At 50.9% G+C, this 19,761-nt stretch overlaps 1 protein-coding gene across 14 annotated transcripts in view; it reads right to left on the reverse strand.

The window, feature by feature from the left end:
* Nucleotides 1–568: 568 nt before the first annotated feature.
* Nucleotides 569–19,761, reverse strand: part of Ano1 (anoctamin 1) — a 148,586-nt gene continuing 129,393 nt past the window's right edge. For 13 of the 14 annotated variants that reach the window (XM_087562212.1, XM_087562196.1, XM_087562141.1 and 10 more), the window contains 5 exons: nt 16,703–16,855; nt 11,019–11,071; nt 9,340–9,524; nt 5,083–5,188; nt 571–2,309 (listed from right to left, as the gene is read on the reverse strand). In XM_087562212.1, coding sequence (XP_087418338.1) covers nt 2,043–2,309; nt 5,083–5,188; nt 9,340–9,524; nt 11,019–11,071; nt 16,703–16,855 — 764 coding nt within the window. In that variant the 3' untranslated portion in view covers nt 571–2,042. 14 annotated transcript variants of the gene reach the window in all.

Raw genomic sequence — 19,761 nt, forward strand, 5'->3', positions numbered from 1 at the left:
TTGAGACAACGTATGATGCTGATTCTAGTGCGTTGGGTTGTAGATGGTGCCTTAGCTGTGAGGCTGTGGGACAAGTGGCTGTCCACACCCAAAGACACATCTGTACACAGATGCATGAGTGCACACATACACATATAGACACATATGTGCGCATATGTGGATGCAAACACATGAATGCCTATGTGGAGTGTGTATAAACATACCCACACCCCAAAGTGTGCACGTGGAGGCGAGTGACACATAAGCACCCAAGTATACACACATACATGTGTACACGCAGACACGAACATGGAGACACAAACACAGGCAGGCACGCATGAGCACCATGAGCATTTACATGCAGGTGCATGTTCAGAGGCACACACAGACACTTGCACAGCCCATGCACACAGCACAGGGAGACGGCATCCCAGGACCATCTGGAACAATTCAGACACCTGCCACAGAAGGAATGAACGTTCTTGAATATTCTCAGGTCAGTTGCTTTCAAATCTGCTGTGTTAACCACAGGGCTCATCAGAGCTCAGGACAGGGGCAGGTTGGGAGAAGAGCAGTCGGAAGAGGCCAGGGTTGTGTATTCAAATTTATTTTGATGAACGCTCAGCCACAGACTCCTGTGGGTGTGTATACATTCAGTTTTGTTTTTTTTTTAAAAAATGGTTTCTGTAAAAGAATTTTTGGTAATTATCTAATTTTGGATACGGTAGCTATATACAAAACATCATCGGAAACCACGTCACTGCACAGAAGAAGACAGAAGCATCAGATCTCATGATTTTAGCCAACAGTGAAAACCTTTGAAGCCCAAGACTTGGACCCCAGCTGCCAACTGCAGGACTGTCTGCCGCGCCCTCAGACGAGAGAAGGAGTTGCCTTTTCCAGCCTGGGCGAGGCCCTGCTGGCACTGGTGCTGAGAGGCTTTGCACAGCTGGCTAGCACATCCAAAGAAGCTGGCCCACGAGGCTTGTTTTCGAAGCTATTACAATGGTAAGTGCTGAGGACCTCATATCCCCATGAGTGAAAATATAGGTGTGTTACCAAAATAGAAGCTTTTATTGAGAAAAATCTTTGGTAGTAACGATATTTTAATTTCCTCTCAGTATTTGGCTAACTAATGAAATAAACTCCTTCCACCTTGAGCTACAGAAAGAAAATCCCTCAAATCCATCATATTATTGATTTTTAGACAAAAACCAATAGATGGTCTAAAAGAGCGAAAAATGAGCCCACAGAGGCTCTGGGGCTTGGTGAAGCCCTCCAGCCTGTTTAAAGATGTCCTGCCCGTCACCACAGCCTGTCTCACAAGGAGGACATCAGCCTCATGTGAGGGGCCCTTGAGTGGCTGGTGTGGAGCCTGCCAGGGATGCCAAGGGCGCTGGTCAACTGGGGCCCCTGTACTCCTTGGTTACTGGAGCAGAATGTGAAGCCACTGTGTGTGTGTGTGTGTGTGTGTGTGTGTGTGTGTGTGTGTGTGTGTGTGTGTGTGCTCTGTGGGTGGCCAGGCCAGGCTTATTTCTGACCCTGGGCCTGAACTTCTGAGCTCCCAGAAGGAAAGACAGTGGAGTCTTCCAGCTTGTCCAACTAGAGCAGGTAACATCTTTAGAAATCTAAGTCGTTCATCCTTCTGCAAAATGTTAGCAGGTTCCTGGACACCATTCTGCATCTATCCCAGGGCATCCTTCAGACTAAGGATGCTGACTCTGGACCTTGGCTCCTTACTGATGCGGGGGGTTGGGGTGGGGGTCTCTATGTTCCCTCATAGGTCTGTGGAACATGCCCTCACCCTGTTCATCCCCATCACCAGCCATCCTTGGCATTGAATACTAAAGATAAAAACTTCCCTGCATAATGGCCTTGTGCAAAAATGAGAAGAAACAGAAAGAAGAAAGAAGACCGTTGTCACATCAGAGTGGCCCTCCACACATCTAGATGACCCAAGAGCCACAAGCCCTGGTGGGGCTAGAAGTACTGGCTCTGGAGGAAACCGAGTGGTCACTTGGTGATGGTCAGAAGCCTGCTGGCCTGCTGGCCTGCCATCATGGCTACAGCGCGCCCCCATGGTACTCGTAGCTGGGGACTGGGCTGCTGTCACCTGCCTCTGGGTGGGCTGTGGGACTGTGGTTGTTACAAGGCACATCCCTTGGCTTCTCCTTCTCCATCCATGTGTCCAGTAGCTGCTGCTTGCCCTGCTCCTCACGCATGAACAACTCCACCATGAGAACCTTCTCCTTGTGGATCTGCTGGCTGATGTCTTTGGGGATATCAGGGATCACCCAGTCCACAAAGTCACTCATGAACATCACCAGGTTCTGCAGAGAGAACAGTGATTGGGGGCAGGGCCGGAGGTGTCTGGGGAAAGCCTCCACCTCTGCCTAGTGTCCACATCACCTGTGTACTCTACTCACACACCCTCACCTACTTGTCTTACCCATGCACCCCACCTGTACACCCTCACCTGAGTACTCCCACCTATGCACCTGCGCATCCCACCTATGCACCTGTGCACCCCACCTGCTTACTCCCACCTATGCACCTGTGCACCCCACCTGCTTACTCCCACCTATGCACCTGTGCACCCCACCTGCTTACTCCCACCTATGCACCTGTGCACACCATCTGCTTACTCCCACCTATGCACCTGTGCACCCCACCTGCTTACTCCCACCTATGCACCTGTGCACCCCACCTGCTTACTCCCACCTATGCACCTGTGCACACCATCTGCTTACTCCCACCTATGCACCTGTGCACCCCACCTGCTTACTCCCACCTATGCACCTGTGCACCCCACCTGCTTACTCCCACCTATGCACCTGTGCACACCATCTGCTTACTCCCACCTATGCACCTGTGCACCCCACCCGCATGCTCCCACCTATGCACCTATTTACACATCCTCACCTGTATGCTCCACCTACACACTACCTCCTGTCTACCTGTTCCACATAGCAATGCCCATCCCTTCATTCTCTGTCCCTGTGTGTACCCCCATTTCTCTAGGCCTCAGTTTCCCAGAAGGTATAAACAGGACAAGGAGGTGCAGCCCCTGGAGACTTGGGGTTTTCCTTTTCCTTTGGGTAGCAGGGGATGAAGCCGGTTCTTACGCTCCACTGCCCTCTGTTGGCTTACTTGAGGAATTTGAACTAAGTTGGCAAATGCTCTGAAAGACTGATTCTTGAGCGTTTGAGGTGCATTTGTTGACACCTGAGCAGGGGTAATTGGCTTTTGTTCAAAAGTGACGCTCCTAGCTGTGCTCCCAGTTCTGAACCGTGGCCCAGCTAGGAACCTCTTGCCTGTTTCCAGCTTGGCTATGGGAATCAATGACCAGCCATTTAAGATGTTACAGGCTTGTTATGATCTGGTGGCTGGGGCAGTGTGTGCCTGCTGGGATGGGCAGAGCTGTCCTCAGCGCAAACCCTCTCCACTACAGCCCTGCCTGATGTGCTATTCCCTTAGCCTAGAGCAGCAGTTCTCAACCTATGGGTTGAGACTCCATTAGGGGTATGTGTGTCATATATCAGATATCCTGCATATTAGATATTTACATTACAGTTCTAACAGTACCAAAATTACAGTTATGGAATAGCAATAAAGTAATGTTATGGTTGGGGGTTACCACAGCATGAGGAACGGTGTTAAAGGGCTGCCTGCAGCATTAGGAAGGTCGAGAACCACTGACCTAGAGCTCAGCAGCCCTAATCTGTACTGTGTAGTTTTCTGTCAGTTTAACAAAGACTACCGTCGTCTGGTAAGAGGGAACCTTAGATGAGAAAATGCCTTCACCAAGCTGGTCTGTAGCAAGCCTGAAGGACATTTTCTTTGACTCATAAAAACTTTTTAAAGTTATTTTACTCAATGTATTTGAGTGTTTTTCTTGAGTACATGTCTGTGCAACTTGTGAGTGCCTTGTGAGTGCTCAGGGTGTCCAGGGGAGGGCATTGAATCTCCTGGGGCTGAAATTACAGATGGTTGTGAGCTGCCATGTGGCTGCCGGGAATCGAACCCAGGTCCCTTGAAGAAGAGTTTTGTTTTTTTTTTCAGAGCTGAGGATCGAACCCAGGGCCTTGCGCTTGCTAGACAAGCGCTCTACCACTGAGCTAAATCCCCAGCCCCTGGAAGAAGAGTTTAACTGCTGAGCCACCTCTTTATCTGAGGCATTTTCTTGACAGATAACTGTGAAATGTAAAAGGGCCCAGCCCACCATGGAAGAAGCCATCCCCGGGCAGGTGGTCCTGGATTATAGAAGAAATAAGCCCAGCAAAACGTGGGGGAGCAAGCCAGTAAACAGCCCCCTCCATGGGCTCTGTGTCAGCTCCGGCCTCCAGGTTCCATGTTGACTCTCCACACAGATGATGTAACAAAGTCTTCCCCTAGTTGGTTTTGGTCATGGTATGGATCACAGCAACAGAGAAGGAACTAGGGCATTATGCTAACTAATCCTAGCCCAATGCCTCCTGTACCCACTTCAGTGAAAGGTGAATAGAAGGGTGCAGGCTCAGCGAGGGCATGTATGGAGCTTAGCAGGGAGGGCCTGGTCTTGGAGTTTGCCCGTTCTGAGTGTTCAGTCTTTCTGGCATAGATTTCCCTGATGCCATACGGATGGGCAGGGACATGGTCCAGGCAGCACACAGGGGCCTCAGTAATTCCTCTCTGACCCTTCAATCACTCCGTGTGTGTGTGTGTGTGTGTGTGTGTGTGTGTGTGTGTGTGTGTGTTGTGTGTTGTGTGTTGTGTGTATGAAGTCCAGCCCCTAGTAGGTGCTGCTAGCTGGAGAGAGCTGCTGCCTCCAGTGTGAACTTGTCCCGGCCTGGCACAGAGACCCAGAGTGAGACAAGCAGGGATAGAGACTGGCTTCTCCTGCAAGTCTGCTCAATGGATCTTACAGCTCTCATCAGGTGACCCTTTCTTTGCCTCTTCTATGACATTCTCTTGTCACTACTCAGGTTCAGGTGGGTCAGCGCCCTCCTCAGGGTCCCTGACGACATCTCCTGCCACGGTCAGCTCCCCTTCCCGTGTCAGTACTTCCCAACTGATGCCCCTCCACTTTCTGAAGACAGACATGCCCGACACACACAAACATACCTGGAAGACAATGACGAATGCCAGCCGGGCGGCCAGGACAGCCCAGAAGTCTTTGGAGATATCATACTTGTGTTCTGACCACGGGGGCTCCCGGTAATCTTTATACCTGCAAAGGGTACGGGGAGTCACGGGCAGGTCAAGTGGATCTCGGGCTCTAGAGAGAAGCTTCAGGGCTGAGACAGGCTCTGTGGCTGCAGGGGTGGACTGCTCTCTGCCTAGAAATTCTCTCCATGTTGGATGGGCTGGTTAGAAGCCAGGGGCCTGGCACAGAACAGACACCGGGGACTTTGAACGATGTTAGAAGTGTTGAGACTCTGAGGACTTTTTGAGACAGAGTAGCTGCTGTCGTGTGTGTTATGAAATCGATTTGAACCTTTAGGGCCAGGGGTGGGACGTCCTGATTTAAAGTGATGTGTTTGGTGTCACGTTAACAAAGGATGATAAACGTTTTTCTTTTAAATTTAATTATGTGTGTATGTGTGTCTATGAATGTGCGTGCAGTGTTCTCAGAGGCTAGAAGGGAGCGGCAGATCACCTTGGAGCTGGCGTGACAGGTGGTTGTAAGCTGCCAGATGTGGGTTTTAGAATCTGAACTCGGGTCTCTGGAAGAACAACAGCCAGTGCTCTTAGTCACTCAGCCCACACGATGGATCCTGAGCGTCTACTTGACAAGATTTAGAATCACCGTGGAGGGTTGGGGAGATGACTTTAGTGATAAAGACGGTGTTACCAAACCTGACTACCTGAGTTTAAATCCTAGGACCCACAAGGTCAGGAGAGAGAACTGACTCCTGAGAGTTGCCCTCTGCCCTCCATGTGCACTGTGGTACATGCGTACCCATCTGACAATCAACCAACCAACCCACCCTCCCACCCACCCTCCCACCTACCTTCCCACTCACCCTCCTACTCACCCACCCAACAAACAAAAAGCAAACAAATGTAACAGAATCACCATGGACCTCTGGGCAGGTGCAAGGGTGTTTCCAGAGAGGTTTAACAAAGGTGGGAAGACCCACATGAATGAGGGCAGGGGCGGGGCCCTCCCATGTGGGCGGGGCCCTCCCATGTGCTGGGGTCCTGGGCAGAATACAAAGGAAGACATCAAGCCTTCCTGGCTCTGTTTCCCAACTGTAGATATGATGTGGCCAGCTGCCTCACACCCCACTGCCGTGACTTCCCTCATGAGAGCCGGAACCCTCAAACTGTGAGCCTGAATGGACCCTCTCTTCCTTAAGTCACTCTTTGTCAGGTATTCTGTCACAGCAACGAGATCCATAACTAATAGAATTCAATTCTCAAAGTCAGGGACAGGCCCTCTAGAGCAGCTGCTGTGTCCCAGGCTGGTTGCTGACGACTGATGCTGAGGAAGGGAACACAGGAGGAGGCACCTGGCCCTAGAAGCACAACCTTGATGCGCAGCTCACATTTACTGTCAACTTGCTGTGTGTCCCTGAGCACTTGCTTGGCCTCTCTGGGCCTCAGCCTGAGCATTCCCTCACTTGTTTGTGTCATAAGCATCTGCCTGACCCCATCCCAGAGGACACATAAACAAGAACACAGCAGATGGGGCCTTTTGTTCAAGGAGGGAGTTAGATAGGAGTCTCTAGGGCCTGTTTGCTGTGGAACTACCAGCTCCCCAGATGGGACTGGCTGGGGACAGCAGCAGGTGCTGAGCAGAGGCTGTACCATCTGACAGGAACAAGCAGCCTGTCCTCCCAGTGTTACCACAATATCTGTTCCTCCTTTTCCTTTAAAACCTTGGGTCACCTGGAAAACTCCTATGCATCCCTGAAAGCCCTTTCTATCCTTCAGCTACTATCTCCCACCAGCCATACTGATCTCTAGAAGACACTTTTCCTCTCTTACTTAGCTTTACTAATCAGCCCTCCTCCAGCCCCATGGGGAGAAGAGAATGTGTTCTCTCTTGGTGGATGGGGCTGACCTAGGCCCTGCTTGCTTTAGCACAGAAATAAACAGGGGCCTGTAGGGGGCCCAGGTTCTAGCTACAGCTTCTGCTAAGCTCTGGGTTGGCTTGTGCTCCAGCTTTGGGAGGTGGCCATGTCTGGTGTATGTGGGAGCTCAAGGTGCCTACAGATTGTGATTCAGGCGCGGGAAGTCTGGCTGGAACTTCAGCTGTGGACCAGAGCCTGTGTTTTCACAAGGCCAAATTAGCAGGAACATAGGTGGGATCTTGGCCTTGTGTCCTTGGAGATTTGCTTCCCCAGTTTGGCTTGGAATCCTCGAGACTTGTTCTCCCTGTCCCTTACCCTCAGCACCATCTCCACTCTGCCAGGAGTGTGCAGAAACTCATGCGATATTTGTTTCCTCTTAGTGATGCTCCCTGAACTCTGCAGTGTGGGATGGTGCCCAGGGTGAAGGTGCTTTCAGTAATACTGGCTGCCCTGCAATGTGGCTGCCCAATGTGAGGTTGGGTTTTGAGGTAGTTCCCTGAGCTGTGTACCCTGACACCGCTGAGTGGCAGGTCATCTGCCCCTCCCCTCCCCTTTGCTCCCCACTACCCAGTTGCCTCCCTAGGGAGCTGTTATTGGTCTCCCTAAGAGTGACCAACACCACTGCTGGTGAGCGCAGGGACCCAAGCTGACCCACAGCTCCATGAACAAAATTCTGTCTCTAAAGGGAGCAAAAGCTACCAACACCAGAGGAAATCCACTCTGAATTTGGTCCTTTCCTTGGTTAGCAAGAGGTGGGGGTCTGAGCCTCTTTCTCCGGGCTGAGTACCCAGAGACCCTGGGGCAAACAGGGGATGATCTGCAGAGATGCTAGGCAAGGGGGTTGGGAAACAACGTGCTTTGAGGTGACCTGTGTTTTCAATTTGGTCTCCTGGGCTGGGGATTTCTGTCTGGGGCTGTGTGCAGAGAGACGGCATTCAGACATGGAAATCATGCTGCATTGTCTCTTCTCAAAACCTGCCCTCTGAGCTTCCACCTCAGCTTTTCTTTAAGGGGGCCTCTGAAGAAGACCCCAGGATAGCTGCTGCTCTATCCCCCAACACAAAAACCGTAGAAATGGTGTTTCTTTTCCTTTCCCCTCTCTTTTTCCTTGTAGTACCCTGAGGCCAATTGAATAAATAAGTAAATAAGTTTTATTTATAACTTATTTACTCATATTTAACAAATATTAATACATTATAAATATAAACTTATTCATTTACTTATTGTGAGATAGGGTCTCATTAGCCTAGGTGCCTCAAACTCAGTATATATCCTGGACCTCCTGATTTCTCCTGCTTCTATCTCCTCAGCACTGGGGTGACTGTGAGGCCCCACCTCTTAAGGGTGCCTCTCCTCTGCCAGCCTGAGGAGGAGCCTCCCCTGTGAGAATCTTCAGAGAAGACCCACACTCACACAGAGCCTGTGTTTGGGCATCATGCTGGCATCTAGGGAACAGATCCTGTGTAAAACCAGAGCTCTAGGCACAGTGAAAGCTCTCTGCCCCTCCCTGCCAGTCTGTCACGCCTTATTTATTTATTGTTAAAGACAGGGCCTCAGCTGGGCAGTGTGTTCCTTTAATCCCAGAAGTCTGGCTTTAAGTCCTGCAGTCTGGATTTAGACTTGGGACATAGAGGCAGGCAGATCTCTGTGAATTTGGGGCTACCTGGACTCCATAGTGAGTTCCAGGCCAGCCAGGGCTACATAGTGAGCTACAAACTTTGTCTGAAAAGAAGTATGTGTGTGTGTGTGTGTGTGTGTGTGTGTGTGTGTGTGTATACACTTACTTTATGTATATGAATATTTGCGTATGACATGGATGTCTACTGCCCATGGACACCAGAGGAGGGCTTCAGATCAACTGTTGAAGGAGTTATAGATGATTATGAACCACTTGTAGGTTCTGGGAATCAAACACAGGTCCTCTGAAAGAACAAGGGCTATTAACTGCTAAGCCATCTCCCCAGCCATGTTATTTGGAGAGAAGATCTGATGTAGCACAGGCTGCCCTCAATTTCTATGTAGCTGAGGAGGACCTTGAACTTCTGATCTTTCGTTTTCACCTCCCAGTATACTACATTTAAGACCTGGTCTCATGTAGTCCAGGTTGGATTCAAACTCAGCAATCCCCTGCCTCAGGCTCCGAGTGTGGGGTTACAGGCATGTGTACACTCCTGTAGTCATTTTACAAATTACACGTCAGTACTCAATGAATCCTGCCCCTAAAGAAAGCCTTGCTCCTCCTTACCCTTTCCCAGCTTTCTCTGCAAGGGGCTCTCTTCAGAGGGGGACATGAAGGCCGTACCTGCAGATCTGAACCTCGTAGCCCAGGTCCAGTGGGTCATTGGGTGCTGTGCCATTCTGGAAGTCGCTGACATTGAAGGAGGAGAGCGTGTGGTTGACGAAGCCGTGCATGGTCCCGTTTTGACTGTACATGTAGAGGTATACCAGGCGAGGGATGAAGTCAGACGTGAAGGAGATCACAAAGGCCTGCAGGGAAAAGCAGTGAGCGTGGATCCTGCATGAAGCAGGGCGGGGCTGCGTGGGGCGGGGCGGGGCAGGGCAGGGGAGCCACATGAGTGAACGAGGGTCAGGAAGTTCCTGTCCTATTCTGTAGGTTGCAGGAGCTGGAACATCTATGGTGGTGGTCCTTAAGCAGGGACTGCAGGGACAGTGGGCTGCCTTTCACAGGCTATGGGTGAGGCTTCCAACTTTTCTGTCATCCTTCTGTCTTGTTCAACTGGTTGACCGTGCCCACTGAGCACAGACCTCACCTCCTGGGCTTGCTAGAGAAATTCAGGAGTCCAAAGAAGGAAGTTGTAAACTTTAAAGTTCCTGCCTACCTCTAAGGCAGAACTGTCTCTGCAGTGACTTCATGCAGGGGGCTGAAGCCCAGTAGCCACCGATGGCTCTGTAGCCTTGGCTATGTCACCTCCCTGTGCCTTAGCTAGCTGTAACATGGTCCTTGACAGCCATATCTCCCCCAGCTCTGTGCGGAGTAATGGTTTGGTATGTGGCAAGAATACAGAGCTTTAGAATATCCTGGGAGCTCCTAACATTGTTGCTGTTGTCCTCATGAAATGTCTTATGTGTGTGCTGGCTTCACACAGGCTGTATTCTGGGGCCCCTTCATTTTGGACCCTACTGTCGATCTCCCAGAGTGAGGCATAGATATCAAATTGTATTTCAGGCCTTCTCTGTTCCTTTAACAAGGGCCCTCAAGGCCTTCATTGGAGAAGTGGGTGGAGTTTGGAGGCTCCTAGTAGCTCGAATATCATCCCCATGCCTGGTGGGGACTGGATCTAGGTGCTCCTGCATTGGACACCCTGGACCTGTTACTGTTCTGGGAGCCACCCCTATGTCCCATGTGCACAGGGTCTGCATATGGGAGCTCAGTCAGTGGTTGGAGAGGTGGAAGGTCACGGAGCACTGCTGTGGATGCTATAGGTCCATTTGTGGTGCCTACGCTTCTGAGCCAGCCTTGGACTTTGCTGCCTGTGAGGACCACAGTGGCTAAGGGCTATGCTGCTCCTGACCTGAGACCATTACCATGACCTGGGAAGATATGGCCATGGGCTAGGAAGAAAGACAGATTGTAATGCTGGGATTGATGGAGACAGGGGTCTTGCTTGTCTCTCCCTTCTCAGCTATACAAACAGGGTTTTTGTTTTTGTTTGTAGACAGGGTCTTATGTAGCCTAGGCTGGACTTGAACTTTCTATGGGGCTGAGGATAACCTTGAACTTCAGATACTTCTGTTCCCACCACCCCCTGCCTCCCCTAGTGCTGGAAGAACAGGTGTGCTCCACCATGCAGGGTTTATTCAATGCTGGGGATGAGGCTTAGGACCCATGCATGCTATACAAGCACACTACCTACTGAGCCACAGCCCTAGTCTTCAAGGGAAGTTTCTGAAGAGAGACAGCCCTCCCAACAGCCTGGGTGGTCTCACTGCCCAGCCAGGGCCCCCACTTCCATCACTTACATTAATGATGACAGCCAGCTTCCCGACACCTCTGAGAATGTTATACCAGATGCCTAGAGGAGAAGCAGATGGGAGTGCCTGTGGTCAGGTGCATGGTTTGTGGTGCCCAGGCAGCGTCTGGGTGGTCCCCACCTTGTAGGCACTGGAGCAGCTAGAAGACCACCCCCAGCACTGCTGGGGAAGGCACAGAAGAAGCCCAGGGAATGCCAGTGCCCTGGCTGTACTATGTTACTATGTCACCGTATGGGTTGTCTAGGAGCAACCGAATCGGTAAATGCCCAACATTTACCTTATTAGACACCCTGGTCCCTAGTGACCCTGTACCTTCCCTATGAACCTGTCTGTAGGTACTCAGTGCAGGAAGATCTCTCTCCTACACCCAGTGACTTGGCTTCAGCTCCAGTGCTTGAGCAGCCGTGGATAGGGCATCCTGACTGGTGAGCCTGGGATCTTGCCTCAGGGTTGGCTCATCAGCGTTCAGCCAACCACCTTGCTTGGATATGGGCTTCCTTCCACTACTACCTTCTCAGATGGGGAGAAGGTCTATACCTAGTGTGATGAGACCTTGCTCCTCAGCTGTCTTCCGCTAGAAAAGAGAAGGAACAAGACCCAGAAAGGAGGCGGGGGGCTGGTTGGGGCCTTAGGGTTGAGATTCCTACAGGGATCCCCTTGCCCTGCATGCCCCAGCCATGACTTCACCCATGAGATTGGTTATGCACCCAGGGGTCCTATCCTGGTGCACTCCATTAGGCCCAGAGCATGTCCCGTCTATATGTTACTCCCAGTACTGGCTCCCAGGTCTGACAGTCTTTCTCAGAAGTCACCCTGGGTGAATCTGACCACCTCTACCCCTGGGGAAATCACAGCAGGCATTTTGTTCCAGGTGCGGTAGATAGCACATGCCGGCTTCGCTATCTAGGAGCGGTGTGGCAGGTCCAAGTCCTCAGTTTTGAGCTTCACATTGGTGGCTCATAAGGCCAGCAGGTGTTCACCCTGGGCATCCCAGCAGCCAAGGCCATGTTACATTATGATTCAGTAATGTGCATGTGTTAGGTCTATTCTGCCACCCCAGCCAGAGATGATTCCAGGTTAAAACGGTCTCCCTCACAGCGGTGAGACTCCTGTGGTGATGGTGTCTCTGTCTCACTTCCCGCTAGCAGAAGTGTCAGGCAGGTAAGATCCTGCATGCTGAAAATCATATAGGCACGAGGGAGCCAGCAAGGGCACTAGGAGGGGACGGTATACTGTTGGGTCATTGCAAATATATTTCAGTCACCAGTGGGAGTGCATCATGCCTGGTCTCTTATGCTTCAGGAGCTGAGAGCTGTTCTGTAGACTCAGAGCAGGCTGTGATCTATACATTCCTGTGTCTCCTGAGTCTCAAGTAGCATTTAGCCATCAGGTGTCTGTTGATGGGCTGCAGGAGTGTGCAAAGCCTTTTCGGAAACAAACAAACAAACAAACAAACAAACAAACAAACAAACAACAGAGTTGAGGACACAGGTAGGCCAGTTGGCTGCACACTCCTAAAACCTGGTGGGCTGGTGAGATGGCCCAGCAGGTAAGCACTCCTTTTGCCCAGGCTTGATGACCAGAGTTGTATCTCCTGAACCATAGCGGGAGACAGAAGGAAGCCACTCTTATAAGACAGCTTTCCTAGGGAGAAAGATACTTATAAGACACTGTTCCTAGGGGACAGCACCAGCTCCTGCAGGTTACCTGACTACGGCTCTTCCCTACATACAGGGAGTTCCTGATACCATCTCTTGGAGTCACTGGACACTTCCTGCTGCTTTAGCACTTTGCTTTATTCCTCTTTCCTTCCTTCTCTCCCTCCCTTCATTCTTCCTTTCCTCCCTCCCTCCTTCCTTCCTCCCTCCCTCCCTCCTTCCTTCCTTCCTTCCTTTCCTCACTCCTTCTCTCTCAGTCTCATGTGACCCAGACTACCTTCGCTGTGAGCGGAGCCAAGGATGGTTTTGAACTCCCGATCTTTATGCTGGTACTTCCCAAATGCTAGGATTACAGATATGTGACGTTACACCTGAGTTATGTGGTGGAGTCAACCCCAGGCCTTTGTGCATGGTAGCCAAGTACTCTACCTAGGCCAAAGCCCTAGCCAAGCAAACGTGTAGTTCAGGATGGCCTCCAACTTACTTCGTCTTATTCAGAGTTTGCCCCTGCTGTGTTTCTCAGCTGGCAAAACTCACATTGAAGCTTGCTTTATTAACTTAATATACGGATCTATTTTTGAGGCAGGATCTTACTATAGCCCAGGTTCTGGCCTGGATCTCATTATGTAGCTAGGGCTGGCCTCAAACATGAAGCAATCCTCCTGCCTCATCCTTATGAGTATGTTTGGATTTACAAGCGTGGCTATGCTCGGCTATGCTTGATCTATAGATATGTTTTTATTTGAACATTTGTTTTCAGTTTTCCAGGGCATACATCAGGAATAGAATTGCTGGCTTTCTGCAAAGTCCTTTAATCTCAGAACTCCAGTCAGAATGGGGCGGGGGGGAGTTCTGCATTTCCTTTCTTCTTTGATTGTTTTAGGCAGGGTCTCACTGTGTCAGCTTTAGCTGACCTGGAACTCTCAGAGATCCACCTGCCTCTGTTTCCTGTTGGAATCGAAAGCATGCGCCAGAACAGCTGGCTACAGTCTACATTTACTGTATTTATTATTTTTGGAGATGGGCTCTCGAGTAGCTCAAGATACCTTGAACTTGAGATGGGAGAGCCCAGAATGACCTTGAATGTATGATCCTCTTGCTTCTATCTCCTGAGTGAAGGGATTAGGGGTGTGTGCCATTACATGTGGCTCCTTCCTCCTTCTTCCTCTCCTCTCCTCCTCTTCCACTCCACATAACTCTAAGCTCCACTTCTAATAGCTTGGCAAGGAAACTGGACAGGACAGGTGCTAATTAGAGTATGGCAGCCACTCACCTCAGTGCTGGGACCAGAGGCTAGGGCTTCTACATACAGTCTAGCACAGAGGGTCGTTGCGGCCTGAAAACCTGCATTCTGGGGTTCCCTACATGCATTGGCCCCCACCAACAGAGAATTCCTCCCAAGAGGCCATGCGATAAAGGCATCTGTAGTCAGGAGCACAGCTGCTACTAGCCAGGGTCTGTGGGGTTGCAGGCCACCGGCGCCACTGGGTCTCCTGTCCCCTGGGAACACTGTCCCAGAGGCTCTGCACGGATCACAGGAGAAAGACAAAAGCCCCTTTGAGCAAAAGGTTACAGCACAGGAGGCCACAACAAGCATGTGAAAGGCAGATCACGCCTCCAACCAACTGGGCAGGAACCAGGAAGCAGCCGCTGATCCGTGAGGCCTGGGAAAAAGCAAGGAGCCTGGAGGGAGAACTCTGAGGACACACCAGGAGCCCCATGAGGGTGGGGAGGACAGGGAAGCCAGGAGGCCACCCACGCTACCCTGTTCGCCTTGGTGGGCTTCTAGCTTTTTGGAGGACAGCCCTTTAGGGATAGCCAGCCTCTGTCCTGAAGCAGAATGCACCTAATAGTGGCATATACACCAGGAATTCTACTGGTGGCATTTTCACAAACTCAACAGGGGACAGTGTGGCCACATGCTTTTCTTCCTTTTCAGCTATGGGACAGTAAACTGAGGAGTCTCTAAAAATTACCTAGGAGAGCCCAAGTTCCCTTTGGGCCTCCAGCATTCAGTACAGGGTTTGCAAAGTTGAACCTCTATTCATTTAAGAGCCAAGGGGCTCTGGTTTTCTAGGTAGTGGAAATGAGACTCTGCCCAGGATTCTTGAAAGGTTTCTCCAAGGGCCCAACAGGTGGAATGTTCCCGGAGAATTTTGCTATAGACACGCCTCTGGGTTTGTCTTAGAACAAGGTGTGGGTTCCCATTCTGCTGCTCAGTCGTGGCCCAGAGCTGGTTCTATATCAGCCCTCTGGAGAATGGCTTTTACATTTTAAGAACAGAAAGGAAACTGGCTGGATTTGACCTTCTACTGAGAACAGTTGTACCCCAAAGCTGAGGTAAGCCAAGAACTCCAAGGTCACCGGTCTAAGCCATACCTGGATGTGGCTTACCCTATGATCACAATGGGGCAGAATAGGGGACTCTGGGGACTGGGAGGGTCAGTTTGTCTAGAGAATTTCAATGCTTTTAAAGTCTGTGGGCAGAATCCAGGCCCACTTGGGTGTCTGTTTCCATTGTCTGAGTTGCCTGGGTAGGAGGTGACATCAGGAAGTCACAGTGTCCAGGCAAAGCACAAGAACCTTGCACATGAATCCTGGCTCTGACCTCCTCCTTATCCAGCACCATGTTTCTAGGCCACTCTCAAGGCTGGAGGCAGGAGCAGCGTTTATGTTTCTACAGGCTTGTAGCAAAGATGTGAGTAAGGCTATAGAACCAAACAGCTGAAGTCACCTTAGTTGATGTGCTTGGCTGTGACCACGGCAATTCCATCTAGCTCAGTGTAAACGATCACAAGGTGACAGAGAAGCCCAGTCCACCTTCTCTCAGAGACAGTTGGAAGACTAGAGGATGTGCTCACCCCTGGCAAGGGCTGGCCATGCTGCCAGAAGTCAGTGGATGGCCCAGAGAACATCTATCCTGTCAGAAACACTAACTAAAGCAAGAGAATATGGAGTGGGGTGGGACCTAAGGGTTCCCACAGGTGTAGTTGGTACTACCTAAGGTTTCCCCATGGAATGACCTGGATGTGCAGGGGGCTGGGCAAGGTCTTAGAAAGGCCAATGCCACCCCTGCTTGTATCACAGAACCTAACTCAAAGATCCCTTATCACCAGGGGACTCTAATCTATATGTGTAGGTGGCCAATGGCTTCCCTCACATGATTCCGTCTGCACAGAGATGCATTTCTCCCTGAAACTGGATGAAAGGATAGTGGGTCTCACTTTAGGATAAGGAGGACACCAGCCTTACTGGCTGTAGCTGAGGTATGCATGGCATCTGGAGCTCTGTGAACTCCATCTTCCCCACCCTCTACTCTTCCTGGATACACCCAGTGTCTCTCCTTAACTGTCTATGATGATGGGACACTCACTACCAGGGGGATGCATGCTCTTCTTTGATGCCATGGACTACTGCAGTGTCATGTACCCCACTCTCCACCCCCTGTTCTCCATGTACAACACGGGCAGGAGACTCAGGCTATACAGTCCTACACTGAGTTTCATCCTGGCCTTGAACTTATTGGTAAGGCATCAATGATAATACTTCCTTGGCAATGGGAGGTATTTACTCTCCAAAAACATTTCTTTTAAGGTTTTATGAGTGAGAGAGAGAGAGAGAGAGAAAGAGAGAGAGAGAGAGAGAGAGAGAGTGAGTGTGTGTGTGTGTGTGTGTGTGTGTGTGTGTGAGTTTTATTTTTTCTAACTCAGTTGCGTTGCTCTGGAACATGAACTTTGTAGATGACACTGTCATGTCACAATACCACAAGACTATTGGACATGCTTGGGCATGGATGGCTGAGACAGGCAGACAGGCTGACAAATAGTCCCACATGTCATTTGTAGCTGACACATCTTGGAGGATGGGGGACCAGTGGGACACACTCAAGATCTGCACCACTTGGGAAGGTGCTGGGAAAGCCCTGGTAGGGAACGCAGGCCTGGAGCCCACTAGCTTCTCAAGAGCAGCAGCCCCCTGCCCACGTGCTCTGAGCCCATCTCCCAGCTCCCTTACCGATGTCTTTGGCTCTGATGGCTACTGGTCTCCGTAGCTCGGTGACAAACTTTTTGGCATCCAGGCGGATCTCAATGATGTTGTTCAGCAGGGCGAAGAGTGGGGCCAGAGGGAAGGACGCAACGAACAGGGTGACGAAGCCGAACTGAATGACTGCAGGGAGAACACGGAGGGTCAGCAGTGCAGCTGTGCTGCGCCCCGCACCCCCCCGAGGGGCATCCTGCACACCGTCAGCAATGCAGCTGTAAGGTGCCCTACCCCTAGTGTGATTCAGACCAGGGCTGCCTGGTACCCTGCCTCAAAGGAGCCCACTTTGCACGGATCTGCTTACAAGTACATGGGGCCTCTTGGGAGAGAGCCACTACCATCTGGGACAATGTCCAGGTCTAGGGAACTGAAGACAGAAATCACTGTGTCTGGAATTCGACATGGCTGGCCTTGAACTTGTGACAATCCTCCCACCCCAGCTTCCCAAGTCTAGCACTGTGCCATCATGTCTGGATTATCTATTTATTGTGTGTCTGTGCATGTATGTGCACACGTGCATGGGTGTGCATGTGTGCATGGAGACCAGAAGACATTGTAAATGCACCCACCTCCCTCTCTCTCTCTCTCTCTCTTCCTCCCTCCCTCCCTCCCTTCCTTTAAGTAGATGCTCTCACTGGGACTTGAGGCTCATAGCAGACTAGACTGAATGCCCAGGGAGCCCCAGGGATCTTCCTGTTTCTACCTCCTTAGTGCTGGGATTACAAGTACACCATCACCCTTGGCTTTTTATAAGGGTTCTGGGAACTGAATTCACGTCTTCATGTTTGCACAGCAAGCACTTCACGTACAGAGGCATCTGGCCAGCTCTACACTGTGTAATTTTTATACTCATCTATAAATGCGCTCTGGTCGTGTTCACCCTGCTGTGACTCCTGAGGTAACAGGCATGCTTGTGGTTCACAGGTGCAATCTTACGAAATCTCTTCCCATAGCACAGAGCGAGTGCATGGCCTGGCCCATCCCTGTGCCCAAATCTCCCTTGGGTCAGGAAGGCCTGCTCCCATTACTGTGTCTCAAGAGCCCTTTCTTTCTTCTTCCATCAGGCTTAGGAGAGTAGGAGGACATCCGTCTTTCCAGACTGTCCCAGCCTTCTGTCCCCAGGTTTCACGCTGTTCACCACGCCCCTGGGCTTCTTCAGCCCTAGAAGCTGAAGTCAACTCCAGTTGAAACAGGTCAGGAAAAGGTCACCAGAGGGACTAGAGTCGGAGAGCTGGTCCAGGAGCTGTATGGCAGGACCTGGTCCAAGGGTGCTCCCTGCCAGGGGGTAAACAAGGAAGCTGCAGAATGTCACCCTGTGCTCAGATGGCTGAGTATGGCCTTTGTTAGCAGGGTGAGCAGGGTAGAAGGCTGTGGGAACTGTCTCCCAGATGTCTTGGTGAGCTCTCTTTGGCTCTAAAGTATGGGGCAGTGGGATGGGATGCCTCTGCTGAGAAATGGAGGTGGTGTGTGTGTGTGTGTGTGTGTGGTGGTTATAATGAAGCAGGACCAGCCATGCGCCATATCTGCTGAGGCTCAGACTCAAAGTTGCTGTAGATGGGTTTTTCTATTTAAAAAAATTATTTTTGGGGCTGGGGATTTAGCTCAGTGGTAGAGCGCTTACCTAGGAAGCGCAAGGCCCTGGGTTTGGTCCCCAGCTCCGAAAAAAAAAAAAAAACCCAAAAAAATAAAAAAAAATATTTTTGATACAGGATCTCATGTAACCCAGGTTGGCCTCCAGTTTACTATAGAGTCAAACATGACCTTGACCTTCCGATGGTCCTGTCTCCACTTCTCAAGTGCTGGGATGGCAGTACAGGCCTGCACTACCATTCCTGGTTTATGCTGGACTGAACCCAGGGCCTTGTACATGCTAGGAGGGGACACATGCTCTACCGAAGGAGTTATAGGTGTAGCCTTGGATTTTCCACTTTGGAGTAATGTCACTGCCTCATCCATCATGAAGGAGATGAGAAAGAGAAAATGGAGGAGAAGTGGGAAGGAAGGATTCTGGAGCTCAAGCTGGTGTGGGATATCCTCCCATCCATATCTGTGAGCTCCCGTGCCAGCCTTAGATTTTCCTGAAGGAGAAGATGGCAGCCGATGTGACAGAGGGAGAGAGCCAGGCGAGAAGTGCACCCTGGTGCTGGGCTGGGCTAGGTTACTGGACATATAACAGACCTTTATCCCTGAGATCTCCTTATTCCTAAGCCCTGAAGGATCATGGGAGCCTCAGGTGAGAGTTCAGTAGTGAGATAACTGACCAGGTTTCAGTCAACTACAGGACACTTCTCTGTGGTATCTTCTTTCCCCAAGCCTCCTCAGAGAGTGGAGGCCCAACTTTAGGGGCAGGGGGACCAGTGCCCAGATTCTACTGGCCGTGGGGATGAACAGGGGAAGAAAGGAGCCTGGAGTCTTGTTTTCTCCTCAGCCCCATGATCTCCTGAATCTTGAGGTAAGGTGATTCCGGTTGGGAGCAACCAGGCTGGAACCACATGAACCAACACAGAGAGTGGCTAGGAGGTGTTTTTGGGAGCAGAATGCTCTGACCACTGTGCTGCAGCCTGGAGGTGACCTGCTCATCACTGTTCCCAAGCCAAAGCTGAGGAGCGATGCGGTCACATACCAGGCCTGCCTTGCTTTTCAGCACTGTGGATAACACAAGACTGTAAAACAGTCCCTCCCCTGTCAGGACCTGGGGCAAGCCTGATACTGCATGTTGGAGTCCTGTTCACGGTGGCTGAGCTCATGCCAGTCTAAGCCCCCTGCGCCTGAGTCTTTCTGTCTGTGTTCACTCTTCCGTACATTCAGTGACCATGCACTGAGCATCTGCTGTATACTCAGACATGCACCGAGTGTCTGCTGTATACTTGGGCCCATTTTAGGGAGGGGGACAGCAGTCAGGAGTGGGAAGGAGAGGTCTTCTCTCCACAGGGATTCCATCCTTCTGTGAGACAGAGAGAATAGAAAGGAAGGGTAACTTACGGATTTAAAATGGGGCCAGAGGAGGAGCTGGGCCTAGGCATAGGGACGGA

Source organism: Rattus norvegicus, chromosome 1 (genome assembly GCF_021556685.1).
Source record: "Rattus norvegicus strain SHRSP/BbbUtx chromosome 1, alternate assembly SHRSP_T2T, whole genome shotgun sequence".
Lineage (NCBI taxonomy): Eukaryota > Metazoa > Chordata > Mammalia > Rodentia > Muridae > Rattus > Rattus norvegicus.